Source organism: Macaca nemestrina, chromosome 16 (assembly GCF_043159975.1).
Source record: "Macaca nemestrina isolate mMacNem1 chromosome 16, mMacNem.hap1, whole genome shotgun sequence".
Taxonomy (NCBI): domain Eukaryota; kingdom Metazoa; phylum Chordata; class Mammalia; order Primates; family Cercopithecidae; genus Macaca; species Macaca nemestrina.
The window spans coordinates 66,514,299-66,535,658 of record NC_092140.1 but is presented as its reverse complement, the minus strand read 5'-3'; the positions used below and the strand labels follow the sequence as shown (position 1 = coordinate 66,535,658).

The window sequence follows — 21,360 nt, the reverse complement described above, 5'->3', positions numbered from 1 at the left end:
AGGTTCTTTATAATTGTATATACGGATGTCACATGCCTCTTGTGGCACTTTCAGAGCTATCACTACATTCATGGCTACTTGACATAAGTTTAATTATGTTCACAAAAATCTAAACAGTAAGTACGAGCACAGGAAAATGTCTTAGGCCAAGAAACACCTCAGTGACAAGATGAAAACAATTCAGTGACAAGATGAAAACAACCTTGGATGACCTCTAATGCCAACAAGTGGTATAAACATCATTAATCAACTCAGGATCTAATAAAATTCAACTAGTAAATAGCAGTTTTTCTATATCTGATGAAACCTTTTTTTAAAAATGCTATAATAAAAGAAAAGCTGTCTTAACTACCCATAAGATTTTTTAAAGATCGAAAGTATACAATTCTAATGTGAGCAATATAATTTACTCCTATAAAAAAAGAAAAGATGATCCGTTTCTTCATTATCATCTCCTACCTAAACAAAAACACAATGCAGTAATACTAGAGAACATGAAACACCACTGGTGCTGCCCAGAAACAACTCACAAGGAATCTGGATGAATTTTAGCTGTTGGAAGATCATTTTAACTGTGCATACATAAAACCTATCCTATATAGGGACAAATGAAAACTAAAGTGCCAGCTAGATTATTAGAAAATAGTCTTAACAAGAAATCAGTTCATTGTGCTGAGGCTCTGAAATTTTCTGCTAGTCAGCAAGTAAGACCTGGAAACAAGCAGGCAAAGCATCATAAGGGCATTGTGTTTATTAGATATATCTAATGTCAATCACAAACTTTTTACTAAGCTTTTGTGTTACGGGGTGTTTTTATCAAATCCGTAATCTGAAATAGAAGCAAAAAAAAAAAAAACCCACGTTAATGTTAACAAGAATGTGTGCAACTTTGGTTCTTCTAAGTTTCTAGTGGTTAAAATGTAAGCCTCCTTTAAGTAACAACAACCAAAAAGTGAGAGAAAATAAAAAGAACTTAATTTACTTGTACCTGACAATGTTTTACAAAGTTAACATTGGAAACCATAACTGAAAGCAAGAAAAACTGACACTGAAATGCATTAAAATGCCCTACTAATATTACAATATTAACAAATCAGTGCTAAAAGTAACAAATCAATTCCAGATTTTCCACCTAGAGAAAATGCAGTCACCCCTCAGTATCCATGGGAGATCGGTTCCAGGACCTCCCACAGACACCAGAATCCAGAGATGCTCCAGTCTCTGATATAAAATGGCATAGTATTTGCATATAACATTCACATCCTCCCATATATTTTAAATCATCTCTAGATGACTTATGATACCTAATACAAAGTAAATGCTATGTAAATAGTCATTATATTGTTTAGGGAATAACAATAAAAGAAAGCTGTGCATGTCCAGCGTAGACACAATTGTTTCTCCAAATATTTTCAACCTGTGGTTAGTTGAATTCATGGATGAAAAACCCATGAATACAGAGGGTCGACTGTGCACATAAACCCAAATATATGACTGATATTTTCTCAAACAGTTCTTTTCTGATCAAGATACGCCTAGAAGAATAATATTGCAGAATACAAGGTCTTCCATCCTTGAGAACATCATGGCCTATTGAGCTAGAACAACAGTACTATGACAAGACCTTTCAAAATGCTTTTAAACACTATATTATACATATATCCATACACACAAATATATACATACACACACAAGAAACTATAATTCTACACTTATGAACTCAATTTAGACTCAGTTGTTTCATTGTGTTGCTTAAAAAACTTTTGTTATGGTCTTTATGCCTCATAAAGTTATGATCATTAATACTTGATATTTAACTTTCACGTTTAAAAAGTCTGAGGAAGAACTACTACAATAATACTTAAGGAAGCGTTCAAAGAATTAAAACTGTATCCAAAACTTTTCTAATAAATGCCTCAGAATAGCCCTTACATTCACTTGGAAACCAGCTTGACAGGGAAAAAGAAGGAGCTAGCAAACTTTCAGGAGCATTTATAAAAGAAGAATTCTGCTTCTTGATCCAAAAAAATCAAAAAAGATAAAACAAAAACATACATATAAAATACTGTATGTTCTGATTAAGAATCTTAGAAATGTGAGATTGGGCTATCCTTAGATATCAACTCACCTAAACTGGACATGTTAATGCAGCTGTAATACAGATGCCAATGATATGTGGATAAGGGAGATGAGGAGTCTATCACAACTTCTGATTCCAAGCTAGTGCATTCAGAAGAGCTTTTAAGCAGAAGTACAAAGTTCAAAGAGAAATGTTTAAAGCATTTATCTAAACCTAATGGTACAGCCAAAAAGTGGGGCGGGGGGACAGCGGCGGTGCAATATGCTAACAGGTAGCAGTCCAGTTGTAATCTGTAGGTAATTAAACTGTCTGGACAGTTTAATCATCTTGAACTACGAAAATTAATTGTGGGGAAAAGATAACTCCCAAAGCACTGATAAGCAAATGTTCATCTCTACTGAAGTATTCTTGGAGACACAATAAACACACTGCACTACATAACATAAACCAAAATTTCCCTCAAAATCTCTTTAAATATCTCTCCAAATCTCTCCCAGAAACCCCGCCTCCCCACAAAGGACCAGACATCTTTTTGGTTCTCCTTTCTAATCTGTCTCTCAAACTTGGCCTCCTTCCCTCTATCCTTACTCTGCCCCTCTGAGTCTCTGCCTCCTTCAAGAATCTTCTCCTCCTTTCAAGGGTCTGCTTTCACTTGTCTGGAATATAGGTTTTGGCCTCTCAGGACTTCCCTAGTTTCATATTGCTGCAGATTACCCTGACAAACCTAAAAGTAGAACAGCAAATAGAAGACTCCTTCCTCTCAATAGACAGGAAAGGTATAATCTATATTTATTTTTGGGGGGCAAGGAGGGGGACAGGGTCTCACTCTGTCACCCAGACTGTACTGCAGTGGCACAATCTCGGCTCACCACAACCTCCGCCTCCTGGGTTCAAGTGATTCTCCTGCCTCAGCCTCCTGAGTAGCTGGGATTACAGGTGCGTGCCACCACATCCAGCTAATTTTTGTATTTTTAGTAGAGACGGGGTTTCACCATGTTGGCCAGGATGGTCTGGAACTCCTGACCTCAAATTATCCACCCACCTTGGCCTCCCAAAGTGCTGGGATTACAGGCGTAAGCCACCAAGCCCAGCCATATATTTTATTTTTACTAACCCTTTGTGATTGATAGAGAAAAAAATATATAAATCTTGTTCAGAATGGATTTAGATCAATAAGAATCCTTTTTAACACATACTTTAATTGTATATAAATTAATCCATGGTCTCCCATGACCCCCATCACGAGATTTTTCTCACATTATCCAGAAATAATATATCCAGAAACAGCTCACCTTTAATATAACTCAAGCACCTACAAGAAAATAAGCATTAATAAACACTTCTATCACAGACATAGGGTATGATGCACCATCCCAAAAAGAAAAGAGGAAAAAGAAAACTAAGTGAAGGCAGCAATTCTATTAGGATATATCTTCTGTGCTTGGTTTGTGCACTCGAACATAAGAAGCTTAACCACAGAAATCATCTTTTAACAGTATCTGATGGAGTACTTTAAGCATTCTAAGGGAAGATAAGATTAAAAATAGTCAAACTCTAATAAAGAATGAGAACTATACTCAAAGTTAAGCATTACTATTAAATACATCTATATGTATATAATAGATTTGTATATTAATTTCTAATTCTTTTCTATTTTAAAAAATAGTGAAAATCCTCAGGCAGTTGTGGTTTACAAGAGCATTCTCTGTTCTGGTCCAGAATTTTTTGTTCTTACATTTATTGGAAACTATGGATCCTCTTTCATTTGGCCTATTCACATCACATCCTGCTATCAAGGTCTTTACCACTAACTGCATCGCAGTCTTACCCTCCAGTTACATGATCAAACAAGTCAAGTCTGAATTCTTCCTAAAAGACATTTTCTCCAATAAACTTGCTGTTAAACATCTGAGTTGAGTCATTTACCATTGAATGGGCACAGTGCCTTGTAGCACCTCTCTCATCTATGCTATGAGTGAGTCCACACTGAGTGAGGGGAGCGTCTTAAGGATGCTCCTTTGAATGGAAATAGTAATTTCCAGAATGAATTAGAATTAAAGATCCAGCACAGGCAAAAATGCATGTGGATGGTATATCAGGACTCTTAACAGTGGCAAAGAAAAAACTCGGAGCAGCTTCCATGAGAACTTGCATCACTTCACATAATGAAGAGTCTAGGGGCAGGAACTCATTAAGCCAGAGAAGCAGCTCCGTGACATCAAGCACTGTACAACCTCTCACAACCACATCCAATGGCAGAACAAAGTGGCTCTCCAACTCTAGATCCTTTCATGAGGGAGGGAAACCTTTCTCAAAAACCCCCAAGTGGAACTGCCCACGAGAGTGTACGTAAAAAAATAACCTGGATCACGTTCCCATGACCTAGAAGTTAGAAAAATGTAAATCTGATATTTTCTGCTTCTAAATACAACACTTGCTTAATAAAATTGTGATAATCCTTCCTAACTGCACAAATTCAGTTTTATTCTTGTGCCATCTAAATTCAAACTTACTAAGGTTTAGAAATAACCTAGTTTGATTGGTGGCATTTTTTTTTTAATTCTAAAAACCAACCTTATCTACGTTAGGCCTACTTTGAGGGTTAATATTTTGAGGGTTAAATATTTTCAAACCATATACACTGTTAGATATCAGTACTAATTTCCAAAAAATAATATTAATGCTTACCCAAAAAAGAGAATCTTGAAGCAATTGTAAGCCTAAAACCATAACAAAAGTATATCTTTTTTATCCTCTATCCTTTTCATATCCTTTGTAGAACAATGTATCTAAGAACTTTGATTCTGTTCTTTTCAGCATAACTTTTTCAACAGTCATTAATGTAAATAAAGTGGCATGACAAAGTCAGTACCCTAGAGTTAATAAAATGTGTTTCTACTTCCAGAGCAAAAATAAATGACTGGTCAGCTTGAACTTTCTAGAATGTTAACCATCTGCCAAATTATTCAGAACCTTCCTAGGAAGAGCCATGATCCTCCACACACTAATTAAATGAGTCAATGCTGTAATCACACTTTAGATAACTAATCTATTTCAATCCTGATAATTTAATTACCTAATTCTGGTAAACAAATTTCAACCTTAGTCCAAAATGATTAGAGGATTAAAGTTGAAAATCAGTGAATGCAAACTGAAATAGATCCACATAACAACGTTCAAAACTGTTTATTTCTTTAAAGTATGTTTATTATCTCAAATTCAAGAATTAATATGAACTATCATGCCAAGGTTTTCTAAACCAGTTCTAACTGATGTCATATCTCTTATAATTATATTAAATGAATTCCTACTTGTTAGATTTACAATTCCTTAACAGGGTAGTCTTCACTGACATGAACACTACACAAAACATGAACACTATCTCCACTCACCCGTCTGTTATTTTTTTTCCATATCACATTTCACCTCCTATTACATATATGTTTATGTGTTTCTGTTATGTACGTCCAGTGCTGCTCCAGAGGACACAGTGATAGATTATCTTCACGCACCATCTCTAGTGCCTAAAATGCTGCCTGACCTGCAGTGGTGCTATCTCGGGTCTCTGCCTTGTGGGCTCAAGCAATCCTCCCACCTCAGCTTCCTGAGTAGTTGGGACTACAGGCACAAGACACCACATCCAGCTAATTTTTGTATCTTTTGTTGAGACAGGGCCTTACTATGTTGCCCAGGCTGGTCTCAAACTCCTGGGCTCAAGTGATCTGCCTGCCTACGCCTCCCAAGGTGCTGGAATTACAGGCATGAGTCACCACACCTGGCCTTATAGACACTTAAAAAACAACAACAAAAAAAAAACCCTTAGAAATGTAAACTTACAAATAGTAAATTTGTATTTTTACTGATGTACTTTTCCCTATATTTTAAATTATGGTATAATGATTACGATAACAAGAACAATAAACAAATTACAAAGAAAAACAAATGATTGCTACCACCATCACTGCTACCACAAAAGGCAGTCACTAGTCATAAAATATGTTGTGTTCTAATCATGGAATAAACAATTTAATTTTGTTTTTATTATTATTTCAGAGACAGGGTCTCATTCTGTCACCCAGGCTGGAGTACAGTGATGTGATCGAAGCTCACTGCAGCCTTGAACTCCTGGGTTCAAGCAATCCTCCCACCTCAGTCTCCCAAGTAGCCAGGACTACAGGATCTCATCACCACATCCAGCTAATTTCTTTTTCTGGTCGAGACAAAGTTTTGCTATGTTGTCCAGGCTGCTTTCAAACTCTTAGCCTCAAGAGGTCCTTCCACCTTGACATCTCAAACCACCATGCCTGCCCATTTAACTCTGATAATGAGTCCACTATGTAGGTATTCCCATTTTATGGTAAGGAAATTGAGAATCAAAGAGGTAAAATAAGATTTCCAAGGTCAGGCAGAGATACATAAGCAGATCCAAAACACCAGAGCTCTGACTCTTAACCGACCAATACCAATTTGTGATATATAAATATCATTAAAGGACAAAGGCAATTAGTATCAGTATCATAGTAGCAGGGATACAAAGTCCATCTATACAAAGAGCTAAAAAAAGCACAGTACTCATCGTGATTTCTATACCTGAAGAGCAAGTTGCCAAAACATGAGACATGTTTAAAAATTAAACATCACTTGTGTCTTTCTTCCAAAAGAAATACCTCAGAGTCACTGGTCTAGCAGATAAATGTAGTTAAAGTATAAATAACTTATGTTCTCGTAACCTGAACTTAGGTTAAAATACACAAGGAAAACTAGTGTGTTAAGCTACTTTTTCCTAATCCAATTCTGTTGTAAATTGAGCCAAAATCATTTTCTACTGTCTTTCTACTGATTGCTTCTTCATTGGCTTCCATTTTATATTTTTCATCCAATCCATTTATTCACAATTTGTATATGACTAGTCAAGCTCATTTGTTTTCCCATGAAATAAATGCAATTGATTCTGTGTGCCAGTCATGGTTTCTTAGACATTTAGTCGTTACTTCCGCCCACATATTTCATGTGTCTCTAGAAAATTGGCAGCCACATAGAGGCCTAATGCTCCTTTTAATATCAACATTTATAATTTGTTACAAGATAATTTTATTCATAGGGAGATTCACATTACTAAGATACACTTCTAAGCCAATATTATGTACCTTGATGTAGACAGTAAAATCAGTCTCACTTTTCTATAATGCAAATATCACTCTGATTTATAAGTGACATTAAAAATCAAATGACTATATTAATTCACTAACAAGGAAAGGTGACAGAGTAGTCCCCCCACAGTGTTTCTTAACAATGTAACTAGCTAAAAAGCACAAGCAGCTTAAAAGTTATAAGATGAGAAACATTTTTAATTTAAACAAATGTATAATACTTGTGCCCTTAATTATACATTCAGAAGCCCTCTGATTACAGTTGCCCACAAACTTAAGCACTTCATTAAACAAATGTGTTGTTTTCCATATGAAAACATGTTCAGCAGTATTTTTCAACTTGACAGTTTTACTTACTGTCTTAGAAGCAGTATTAATGTACTGCATCACCATTTCTTTTTTGATACTGAAGTCCTTTTCCCGCAATGGTGCCTTTTTATCTTCATTTAAATTCATATCTTCCTGGAAAACACAATTAAAATGCCTCAGTTTGGAATCTAAGTAGAGCAGCAATTCTACATGCACTACGAATGGAAAAATCAATAATTTGTGACTAAAGCAGCATTAATTGTTTTGGAATGATTTACGTGTAGTTCTGCCTGAAGGAAGGAGAGAAAAAAGAGCTGGAGAGGGAGAGAAAAAAGTATTCTAGATCATTTTAACAGGTAAAATACTTACCAAAAGAACTTTTAAAATTCACAGCGGGCAAATAAAATTACATTCACATCACTATAGATAATTAGACAGTTGCAGATTTCTGCCATTCATAAGGTCATTAGGATTCACAATTTCAATATATTTATGTATTTTTACAACAGCTGCACCTGAAGCTATCTTGCACTTGCTTTGAAAGAGCTGCGTGTGAGTCATAAAAATTAAAAAGTAAATAAACCAACCAAGTTTCAGATTCTGATAGCCGCAAGCACATATCAAATATCCAGTACTGATTCCAGCAAAGGACAAAGCACTTTATAGTTTTGTCTTTTCCCTACTCTTATCAAAAATGTTAACTAGTTAACTTATTGCATGTTCTAAGTTACATAAAAGTGGTACTTATAAAAACAGCTACCACCTAAAATCGAACATTTCTCAACAGCACCAACCAAAATAAGGGTTTAAGTAACCAAGATCTTGCTACAAGCTTAATTTTAACTAAAAATTCAAGTCAGGTATATATCCACATAAATATATGAATTGCTCTTAATTAAGCTGCTGAAGTAAGAGGCTGTTCTGGCAAAGGAAAGGGCGTCTGAGGTAAGACAGAAATGGCTAAAGGAGAAGGGCAGCTCAAATGAATGTCCTCGTGAACTTAGCCCTGAGTCATTTGTGATGTGCAATGTAAAATATCTGAATGTATATAAACTTCATATCTACTCAGAATGGATCATAAAATTCAGGACTTTGGATCACCTATGGAGCCTAGCAAATTAAATTTCTTACAGATTTTATAAGAGTGCTACATTCATCAAACACTGTAGTTTATGCCTTTAGCTGACTCAATTCTTGGCTACCAAACCCTTCAAGCACTTAAAAGTCAAAATTCTCTTCATTTTACCTTGATAGAAATATTTAAGATCTTAGAAGCCGTTCCATTTGACACTACAATAAAAGGTAGTAATTAGTAATGTCACTTTTGCTGTTTTAGTTAGAAACACCGAATTATGTGAATAAAGGTTTGTTTTGTTTCGTTTTTCTTGTCTAAGCTAGTGAGGGAAGGCTCAGTAGGCCTTAATACGACACAGGAAGCATTTTGGAAATTTTGGAAACTTCTTGAGGCATGTTAGTTGTCACAATAATTGAGGTGATGCTACCAGCATTTACAGGGGTAGCATCACAGTTTGACCTGTACAGTAAAAACTACCTTGTGCCCCACAGAGAGATTCACATACCTTAAAAAGAGAAAGAATCATCCTTAATTAAGCCAAATTCAATGGAACTGTTGCAGGACAGGTAAGCCCCAAATTTGGGGCTTAGCCCAGTGGGGCTCATGGCTTCATCATAGAAAGAATTCAAAGGCAAGGTGGTGTTACACAGCAACCTTTTATCGAATGGTGCTGCTCCTTGCGGAACAGGGCTAACTCACAGGCAGTGTGCCCAGAGTCAGCAATGTATGGGCTCTTGGCAACTGTAATTATACTCACTTAAACCCACTTAGCTATATGCAGATTAGGGGGTGGGTCAATGTAAATTATTACTTAGAATTTTCTAGGAAAGGGGTGGTAACTTCTGGGCCATTGCCATGGCATTTGTAAATTGCCATGACGCTTGTGGGAGTGTCTTATGCTAATGAGTAATTAGGGCAGCTAGGGATTGCTTTTGCCCCATCTGCCAGTTTTTGCTGTTTTTTTTTTTTTTATACTTTAGTCTGTCTGGACCAGTTTCTGTTTTGATCAGCAGTGTTGTGACTAGAAAACACGTTCTGCCAGTCTCCTATTCCAGAAATAGATGTAAAATGTAAAATTATTATGTATTAAATACTTTATATTGCATGGTTTTACTTTACTGAATTTTCCAAGAATCAAACTATTCTGTAAATTATAGTTACACTGTGCTTTTTTTAAGCTTTACCAATACTTGTGCTTCATCTCTGAAATGTAGATGTCCCAGGGAAATACTGTTTGTGGTATCTGAATCTCCAAAACAGCACAACTATATCAATCTACCAATCTACAATGCCACTGCTGTACTCACAGAGGTATGAAGCAGAGATTCAAGAGTGTGAATTTACTATACCTTCTTGAGTAGTCATGGCCAATTGTTTAAATTGAAATACATATTTTTATTATATAGTACAGTAAGACATATTGATTTTCTTAATTTATGAATTAATTTATCCACAAAGAATTTCACTGGAAGAGAGTAATGAGATAGTTAGGGGATAATTGTTAGAAAACGTGGGGAAACCTGAGAGCATTGGGAAGTTCTGTTTTAAATTATTCACTGTATTTTTATTTTCAGGCTAATGGCCAAACATTATCCAGTCTCTTTAGTAAATTAAAATATTTAATATATGCAGAATACCAAAAAACAGAAAGTCCTTTAGTTATGGCTGAAACTGAAATAAAACTTCAAGGTGAGTAGTAGAAAGAATTTTTTACAAAGGCCTCTGCTTTCTTTTTGGAAACACATCTTGATGATAACACCAGTTCATACACAAAAGTGGTTGTGATGGTTAATTTTGGGGGTTGGTTAATTTTAGGTGTGATGGTTAATTTTAGGTTAGTCTTCTGGCTTAAAGTATACCCAGATAGCTGGTAAAGCATTATCTCTAGGTATGTCTTTCAGAAGAGATTGGCACTTGAATCACTGGACTGAGTAAGGAAGATCTGCCCTCATTGTGGGCAGGCACCATCTAATCAGCTGAAAGCTTGGATAGAACAAAAAGGCAGAAGAAAGGCTAAGTCTCCTTCTCTCTTCTGGAAATGGCACAAACTTCTTCTGCCCTTGGACATCAGAACTACAGGTTCTTCAACCTTTGGGCCCCGGGACTTCCACCAGTGGCACTCTCCCTGGAGTTCTCAGGCCTTAAGCCACCTCCTCAGCCTCCAACTGAGTTATGCCAACAACTTCCCTGGTTTTGAAAATTTGGAACCTGAACTGAGCCATGCTGCTGACTTTCCTGGTTCTCCAGCTTGCACACAGCATACTATAGGACTTCTCGCCCTTTATAATCATGTGAGCCGGTCCTCCTAATAAATCCCCTCTCATAGACAGGCAGACATCCTATTGGTTCTGTTTCTCTGGAGAACTCTGACTAGTACAGTGATACATCTGGAATTAAGGGAGAAACTCGAAGTTCCCCCAGCTGCTTCCAATGGTTTATCCCACCTCTTTTGCCTAAATATGGCACTCACCTTCCTGACAAAAGTATGATGACAGTCGTAGTGTAAAAAACAAAAAGGAGACAAATAATACTTGCTCCAATTTGGATGATGTCCCGTGCAAATCTCATATTTAAAGTTGATCCCCAGTGTTGGAGGTAGGGCCTAGTGGGCGGTGTCTGGGTCATGGATGCAGTTCCCTCATTCATAGATTAATGACCTTCCTGCGGTGGGGGCGACTGAGTTCTTGCCCTATTAATTCTCATGAGAGTAGGCTGTTAATAAGAGTTTGGAACCTCCCCACCACCTTCTCTCTTGCCTCCTCTCGCACCATCTGATCTCTGCACACACCAGCTCCTTCTTGCCTTTCATCATGAGTGGAAGCTCCCTAAGGCCCTCACCAAAAGCAGATGCTGGTCCCATGTTTCTTGTATAGCTTGCAGAATTGAGAGCCAAATAAACCTCTTTTTTAAATTACTTAGTCTCAGGTATTCCTTTATAGCAACATAAAAATGGATTAAGACAATACTACAAAACAAAAAAAGTTTGGAATCAATTACATAACACCCTAAACCTTTGTGGGATACCCACTAGGCATGTAACTTCATCTAACAGGTCATTCTCCATATGTCCAGGAGGAAATGGCACTTGAAAGAGTAAGAAAAGCTCTGCCCTTTAAAAAAGAAAAATGAGAGAGAGAGAAAAAGAAATAAGGGGGCAGTAGAGAGAAAATATGAGTGAAAGCATTAGGGGTACAGTATTTTTAGAATATATTTTGAATTTCTATTTATGGAAAACAAGGCTGAAAGAAGAAAACTCCACAAGGCAGTGGCACTTAACTTCAGGGAGTCACAAAGTCCTTAGAAAATTTATTGGGAGTTTTTTTTCCTAAAAAACGCATATCCATATTTTATGTTGCAATTCCAGAAGGGTTAAGCATCTCCCAAGGCTAACTAAGAAACTAGACTTGGGAAAGGTCAGTGGGGGAGAAGTGAGCAAGTCATCATTTTTTATGCTTCTTAGTTTATATTTCCTCAAAATTATCATGTTGTGTCTCCATTATCTAAGGTCAGTTTCCCTTAAAAGCAAAGCCTGAAACAGGGATTCAGGTGCAGGTGGGGCTGCTCTCAGGATAGAGTAAAGGAGGTAAGACAAAAGAGGAAAAAAGACATACTAAATGTGGCCTCTGGTGGATTCTCACTTCACCCTGAAATGCACCACAGTCAAGATAACCTGGTAGCAGAAACCAGCGTCAACAACCTCAAGTTAGTCATTAGCTGCAGAATCCTAGTTCTGATGAGGGCAAATCTCTGGAGAAAGGGGCATCTATGAGCCATTAGAAGCCAATGCTCGGCCGGGCGCGGTGGCTCAAGCCTGTAATCCCAGCACTTTGGGAGGCCGAGGCGGGCGGATCACAAGGTCAGGAGATCGAGACCACAGTGAAACCCCGTCTCTACTAAAAATACAAAAAATTAGCCGGGCGCGGTGGCGGGCGCCTGTAGTCCCAGCTACTCAGGAGGCTGAGGCAGGAGAATGGCGGGAACCCGGGAGGCGGAGCTTGCAGTGAGCCGAGATCGCGCCACTGCACTCCAGCCTGGGCAACAGCGTGAGACTCCGTCTCAAAAAAAAAAAAAAAAAAAAAAAGCCAATGCTCATCACCTGGGGCATGGGTACACCAACCTGGTAAAAAGGGGCTGGGAGGGGGTACCCACAGTACCCACTATACCATCTGAACATAATTTACTTGATATTAAAATAAGACTTCTTTCAAATTGAACTGAATAAATATAGAAACACATATAGATGATCTTAAAAAAAAAGGCAATATAAACTATTGTGTATTAACCGATCCTTCCATTCAAACACAGGTCAGTAAGACATGCTGTTTTACTGTGCTACAACACTGCATAGGTACAAAATGACACTGCAGACACAGATTGTAAAATAGCTCTAAAATGGCCATTTACCTCAGTATATCAGTATGTCAATACATGTACGTATCTCATTAAATATCTATTACAGGTAAAATACTGAACAGGAAATACAAAGAAAACATAAATACATAAGGCTCAGTGAGTAATCTGAATGAGGTTAAAATTTCCATGGATATATGAAATAAATCTCTACCCTTTAAATGGAAAAATCTTATCAACTGGCTATTGGGCTGAATATATCTCATTCAAAAACATTATTTGACAAGTCACCTCTTCAAAATTTTAATCTGTCTGAAGAGCATATTATTGTTTTTGATGTTAAAGTTCTAACAACATGTTAGCAATATACATTATGAATTATCTCATTTATAGTACTTCCTAATATACAGATGCTCAACTTACAATGGGGTTATGTCCCAAAAAAGCCATTAAAAATTGAAATGCAGAAATGCATTTAATACACCTAACCTACTGCATGTCACAACTCAGCCTAGCCTCCCTTAAACGTGCTCAGAACACTTACATTGGCCTACAGGTGGACAAAATCATCTAACACAAATGCTATTTTATAATAACATTTTGAATACAGAGATGCACATTTTGTAGACATGGTGGAATGCGAACACACAAAGCACAATATCCAAAAAATGCTGGGGACACAGTATAGTCAGCCGTTCAGCCTAATGATTTCATGGCTGACAGGGGAGCTGCAGCTCTCAGTTTCTGCCCCACATTACAAGACAGTGTCAGACTGCATATAGCTAGCCTAGGAAAAGATCAAAATTCAAAATTTGAAGTACAGTCTCTACCAAATCCATGTTGCTTTCACCACTGTAAAGTCGAAAAATTGTTAAGTCAAACTGCTATATGTTGGGGACCACCTGTAAATGTATAGACACAGTTTTGACAGGGGAAACTGAGAGTTGCCACATCAAAAAAATAGTTTTCCTTTGGCCAATTACTTTCTAATTAAAATCTATAGCTAAACGGAATCACTGTGCTGTTTTACTGTGCTAATCTGACTAGCACTAAGAATAGATTTCAGAAATAGAATAGTTGGAAAACTTCTTTTTTCATTCAATACATGGGAACACAGCTATGTCATCCAAAAAGACCAGAATTAGGAAGACCAAATTAGTGCGGTACCAGAAAGTAAGAAAAAGGAAGGAAAGAAGGAAGGAAGGAAGGAAGGAAGGAAGGAAGGAAGGAAGGAAGGAAGGAAGGAAGGAAGGAAGGAGGGAAGGAGGGAAGGAGGGAAGGAGGGAAGGAGGGAAGGAGGGAAGGAGGGAAGGAGGGAAGGAGGGAAGGAGGGAAGGAGGGAAGGAGGGAAGGAGGGAAGGAGGGAGGGAGGGAGGGAGGGAGGGAGGGAGGGAGGGAGGGAGGGAGGGAGGGAGGGAGGGAGGGAAGGAAGGAAGGAAGGAAGGAAGGAAGGAAGGAAGGAAGGAAGGAAGGAAGGAAGGAAGGAAGGAAGTCAAAAGGACATGAGCCAAACTGCAAGAACTGTTAAGTGGCCAAAACTAGAACAATTTGAAAAATAAAATGATATTATTAGATTATAACCTAAATAGCAAAATAAACTGAGGAGATACTTTAAGACTGTGCAGATATCCTTTTTCTCCTTAATTATAGAGGGAAAATACTAACTTTACAAGGGAGGAAGCTGGCAGACACCATCTTAACAAAGTTGTCCAGGCTAACACCATCAATAATAGGACACACTGATATTTCAAACCTCCAGCTACGACCTAATGAGAAGGGTGACCACCTCTGTGGTATTCATACCAAAATATACCTCAATCTAATCACAAGGAAAAAAAGAAATCAGGCAAACCCAAATTAAGAGCACCCTACAAAATAACTAGCCCTAATTCTTCAGAAGTATCAAGGTCATAAAAGATAAGAAACTGTCATTGACTGAAGGAGATATGACAAATAAATGCAAGATGTGATCCTGGATTAGATTCTGGAAGGAAAAAAAAAAAGGACATGGGTGGGAAAACTGGCAAAATCTGAAGCAAGTCTGTAGTTTAGTTAGTAATATTATCTCAGTATTCAATTCTTAGTTTTAATAATTGTACTAATGTTATATAAGATGTAAACATTAGGGTTAGTTGGGTGAAAGGTATACAAGAATTCTCTATACTATTTTTGCAATTCTTTTGTAAGTCTAAAATTATTTCAAAATAAAAAGTTATTTTAAAAGACTAAATTAAAATATTTTAATAGCAGAACTTTTTATAAATAATTTGGGGTAAAAAAAGAAAAACAGAATATCATTATTAAAAAAAAAAGAAGAAGATTTTTTTTTTACATTCCCTAAATAAAAAGAAGAGGTTTGTAGAATATTCGGCTATAGTAAATACACACTGAATTGAAGGAGGAAAGGAGACTAACGAAACCACAATCAAGACAAATCCAAGGGTCCTGAGAGGAAGGGTTAAGTAGGTCAGACACAGGTAACAGAATTCCATTCAAAACACAAAATTCTCCAACTGTTTACATTTCCTCCTATTTTCATTCCAAACCTGCTCTGTGCACTGACCTTCTCACCCATTCCCCCAGAACCATTTTACAAAGACCTCTAGTACTCCTGTAATCTTAAAACACGGTCAAATTCTTGAGCCAGGCACTGTGCTAAACATTTATAAGCATTAATTAATCCTCAGTAACTTGAGGTATGTCCTCTTTATTGAGGAGAGAGCTGAGGTTTAGGAAAATTCTGGAAGTTGACCATGTTCTTTAATTTAGATTTAAACTCTGTTCTATCTTATCTCCCTCATTCTTATTTCCATATTATTTATCTATGTTATCATCTAAAATCCGATTTCCCTGGGGCTAGTACCATCTAACTGAACATGTCCACTGCCATCAACTTGGGTTGATTCCTCTGACACTCCACACCTTGCTATCACCCACAATGGACCTAGAGCAAGCTTCTCCAGCTCGCACCCAGGACAGTTTTGAATGTGGCCCTACACAAATTCGAATACTTTCTAATAATCTCATAATGTTTTACATTATAAGATTTTTTTGCGGTTTTTTTTTTTTTTTTTTTTTTTTTTTTTTTTTTTTTTTTTAGTTCATCAGCTATCAAAAGTGTTAGTGTATGTTAGTTGTGGTCCAAGACAAGTCTTCTTCTTCCAATGTGGCTCAGGGAAGCCAAAAGACTGGGCACCCCTGCCCTAGAGTGTCCTTGGCTTCCTCGCCAATGCAACCTCCACTTCCACTGTCCTCAGCTACAGTCCTAATGACCACACTTGTACCTTTTCATTATCTAAAACCTGCTCCACCACAGGCACCATCAGAATCTCCATAATCCTTATCTCTGACCTCAATCTTCCATCTTGCCACTTCTCCCACTCCCAAACCACCTTTTTCCTCGCCCCAATAAAAACCTCCAGTTTTTTTATCCTTCCATTTTCTTCCAATGCAGGCCACTGTTGATTCATCAATTCTTACAACATTTATGGAAAATCCTACTAGTCTCTCTTTTCACATTTCATACGGTACTTATTTCAAACCTTAGCTATTTTCCAGGAACTATGAAACTACTACTTCTGCCTATCATTCTCAGTAAATAAATTTCAATTCCCTTTATGAAAAGAAAGCTATAATTCCATTTCCTGCTGTTTTACCATTTTATTTGCACACTAATCTCTCCCTACCCAACCAATGCATCTATCCAAAGACATTCCTGTTCATTTATGCTCGAGATCCCCTTTCCTCCCACCTCCAAAAAGGGCATTACATGTCTATTATCCTCTTCTATTTTATTTCACTAAATTCTCTCAGTTGGTTGAGTATCAATATATAAGCAAGTTAATCTTTAATGGATTAAAATTAAACAAAAAAACTTCCCTCAATTCTGGCTCTTTACATGTAACTCTCTGTTTTCTCCCTCACAGATAACATTTAAAAGAAATATTTCTATATATGCTGCCTCCTTCACCATGCATGGAACACCATGGTCACTTTTTAAATATTTCCTAAATAAAGAAGATAACAGAAAAGTTCTCAAATAGAATTTGCTCATCCTATTTTAGGACAAACCTATGAGATGCAGGTAATCTTCTGGGAGATGGAACTAAAGCTGGAGATGATACAGCCCCAGACTAGAACACTGAGCAATTGCTGCTCCTAAAATTCTCAAGAATCTTCAGATAACACTGATGGGAATAAGTTCCAACTCTGGAGGTAGAAATCTTCAGGTTGTGGCACTGACACAGAGATGGCCAAGCTAAAATCCACCACTTTTCCAGGGAACACTAGTAGAACCACACTAAACCTCAGTGACCTAGAACAGAGTCAATATAACTACTGACCCCTGCCAAGCAGTACCTGGTTGAGGAATGAATGGGGTCAAGGTCCCTTCCAGATTCACTCCATCATCCCTTCCAGACTTCCAAACTTGTGGCCTTGTGTGGTGCTGTGTCCATCCAGAATGAAAGCACACACCTCTTTTGTAACTTGCGCAAGGACACCAAATTAGTCAGCAGCAGCCCTGACCTGGAAACCAGGTCAAGCAAGCAACTTTTAAGACATTCCCAAAGAGTCTTCCTACAAGTTGCATGGGGTCAGAAGTTCCCACACACCAGCAAATTGCCAGTTTGCTACTGCTTTTAGGGACCCTAAGTCCCTACTAGACTGATTTTTTAAAAATAGTACCAAATAAATATTTTTTCACATTTTATTGGAAAAACAGAGGGGGGAAATATGTAATTTAGTACCTGTGCACATACATGCAACTTGTTGGAGCACTAAGGCACAATCAAGCAGAGAACAGCAAGGAGAGAGCAGACATTTTTCCAACTGAATTACACACGTTAGACTCAATACTTTCATTCATGGCTGTGGATTTTACAAGACAGCATGCTCATTAAATTTACATACATCAAGTTGAGCAGGACAGTTAACACCATGGAGAGTCAGATTAAATTTAAAATGATTGACTATTTGCAGAATTAAGTGAATATATACAAGCAGCAAGTTGCTGAAGATGGTCAGGTGGAAGGATATTCAACCAAAAAGGAAAAACACTACAGACAGGCAGAGCATGACTAGCATTACAAAATGGATACGCGAAATACAGTATTATAATGGAACAATAAGCATAATGTTGGAAGACAAAAATTGGAAGCACTGCCATAGCAAAACCAAACATTTATTCATACTAAGTCAACAGCAAATCATCTAATTTCAATAACATTATGTTTTGTTTTAGGGGTTAAAGCCAACATAATTATTCTTGGTAGCAGTCTCTGTTTTGCTAGCATTATATTATTAAAGCCACAAATTGGTTAAGCATCTTAAGAGGTCCACAATGATCCCCTAATTTCCCCTTTTGTGACAGAGCTCAACATCATATAAGCACAATTTTATCCAGAGTTCTGCTAAAAGTGTAATTCTGTTCTTAACTACATTTGAATTCATCTTTGACATCACACAATATCAAATGGTCAAGCTTTTCATTACACTAAGGTTTTTACTACCATGAAAGGCTTAGTGCCAAATTAAAAAAACAGAAGATTTCATGACCTCATTCAGGGTCATTATACACTGTTGAATAGGGCAGACAAAATGAATCTTATCTAGTTCTGCAATTTAATAAATTTTATTCTTAGATTGGGTTTAGACATAATTAGAAAACTAAAAGATAAATACTACCAAGAACCTGGAACTTAGAATTAACTTTATTACTACTTTTCTATATTCAAGCTGTCTATAAATACATTGAGGCTATAAAATAGCTTAAAACAGCTATAAAGTCTTTTGCCTATGAGCTTTACTATGTCCTTACAGTAAACCTTTAAATAATCATTTTTAACATAAATGTGATTATTAAAAAGTTATATTTTTTGGTTTTACTAATAGCAGGGTTGAAATTCCATTGTCTTATCCAGTAGACACTGGATTACTCAATTCCCATTAAAATTAAAAGAAAGTCAGATGGCTAGCTCATTAATAGAACAGCAGCCAAAGAATGACATTTACCCAGAGATTGATAATGAACTCATAAACACTATTTTTTGGCCAAATATTCTAACTGGAGAATATGGGAAGAGTGTAAACTATCTTAATTGAAAAACAAATTTCAGTTGATCATAATGCAGTATCAAGGAACACACACACACACACACACACATACACAATGAGATAATAAGAAATTAAATATCACTTTTCTTTCATATACTGTAAATTTTAGCAGAACACACAAGAAGTGAGCTGAATATTCAGAAAGCTGCACAACTCTAATTTATTTTGGAATGTAACCTTGCCAGAATTGTTCAAGTGTATGCATAAGCACCTACAATCACAGACAACTGTTGTGTAATCCTACAGATAAGAACACTGCCAGTGATTGGCCAGGCGTGGTGGCTCATGCTTGTAATCCCAGCACTTTGGGAGGCCGAGGCAGGCGGATTGCGAGTCAGGAGATCGAGACCATCCTGGCTAACACGGTGAAACCCCATCTCTACTAAAAATACAAAAAAAATCAGCCAGGAGTGGTGGCGGGCACCTGTAGTCCCAGCTACTTGGGAGGCTGAGGCAGGAGAATGGCATGAATCCAGGAGGCGGAGCTTGCAGTGAGCTGAGATCGCACCACAGTACTCCATCCAGCCTGGACAGAGCGAGACTCCATCTCAAAAAAAAAAAAAAACACACTACCAGTGATGAAAAAGGATCTTCATTCATATATTTGTTTTTCAACTTTTCTAAGTAAATGACAATTTCTTCATAAATTACATAAAGGATAAAATGGTCATTTGACTTAAGATACAACTTTTTTCTTAAGGCCAACTTTTTTACAGAAGAAAACATGACTGAGAAAAGGCCTTCACAGGTATACACAAATAATTGCCTGCACAGCTCCTAATTGGTGAAATAGCATGCTAAAATGTTACCATAACATTTATCCCTTTAAAATTCCTCCCTCTAACCATTTTAGTGGTGCTAAAAAAATCCCACCAGGCAAAATCCAATACACCTAAATCATTTATTTTCTCATTTATCTGGATCTAGAAGAAACAACTAAACATTGACATTATCCCCCTGACAAACACAACCCATGAATCAACTTGATAATTGCCTTGAACTACTATACTCTCTCCCTCTTCCTCTTCATACTTGGGTTATTATTTGGATTGCTTTTAAACCACCTTTCCCTGAATTTTTCAATTTCTACTCAATGGAGAGGGAAAAGAGTGGCAAGTAATAAATCAGAACAAAGCATTCCCACAGAACCTCTCTCATTTTATCTAGTCAAGCCTTAATATACGTTTTTAGTTTGTAAGAAATAGAAAATGTTCATGATATAGGAAAGGAGATTTGTAAAGAATACTAATACTTGAAATAAGCTGCTGGTAGAAATCCACAGCTGTCAATAAACACTTAAGAGAATTAACACAAAGGGGTCTTTGTTGGTTTTTCTTTTCATTCAGACTCTTGGTTGATCCTTAAGATATTCCTTGCACACTCAACACAATAGGTATTCATTTATTTGACCAACATAATAGCTATGCGTAAATTTTTAACACCAAGAATTAAAGAGAATAAAGAAAGAAAGAAAAATTGTCATTAGTATGTACCCTAAGAGTAGCAATATGGAATAAGCTTAGCAAGATGAACCTTCCCCACCTCTATACCGAAAATATCAAAAGCACATGGTCATATCTGATTTTTATCGGTTCACCTGAGCTCTTCTTTTCTCCTCTGGAAAAAGGGCTCTTAGATATTAACGTTTATTATACAGCTGCAGTGACTAAGACAACAGACATAAATGCAGAATTGGACAAACCAACTGATGGACAAAAATCAAACCTCAGAAACAAACCCACATGTGCAAAAACTTGATCTGTAACACTAGAGATATTACAAATCATAAAAGAGAATGAACTATTCAAATAAATGCTGCTGGGAAAACTATGTGGAAAAAAATTGGATCCACCTCTCACATCAGGCATAGAGATATATATTTCTAATAATTTTAAATGAAAATATAGGAGAATGGATTTATGATGTCAGGATAGATTTCTTCAATAATATACAAAAAGGACAAACCATAAAAAGCTTGATAAATTTGACCACAATTCTACATTTTTGTACTTCAGCTCCCCTTCCCCACTAACAAAAGTAAAAAGACAAGATTCGGACTAGGACAAGATATTTGCAACACCTAAAAACTGAACACATGAGTATTATTCTGGCTATACGGGAAATTCTACAAATCAATATGAAAAAGATGGAAATCTCAAACAACAAAATGGGCAAAAATATAAACAGGAAATTCACAGAAGAGTAAACCAAAGGGCCAATAAGCATGTGAAAAGATGTTCGGATACATTTATAATCAGAAAAATATAAATCTTTAAAGTATG

The 21,360-nt window shown here is 36.9% G+C and overlaps 1 protein-coding gene across 6 annotated transcripts in view; it reads right to left on the bottom strand.

Moving 5' to 3' along the window:
• The window catches only part of LOC105485577 (diaphanous related formin 3), a 498,294-nt gene that overhangs the window by 419,122 nt on the left and 57,812 nt on the right, over window positions 1-21,360 (bottom strand). For all 6 annotated transcript variants that reach the window (XR_011614754.1, XM_071081265.1, XM_071081266.1 and 3 more), the window contains one exon: window positions 7,588-7,692. Coding sequence is in view for 5 of the 6 variants with exons in the window: in XM_071081265.1 (XP_070937366.1) it covers window positions 7,588-7,692 (105 nt within the window). In the remaining variant the exon portion in view is untranslated. The remainder of the gene's footprint in view (window positions 1-7,587; window positions 7,693-21,360) is intronic.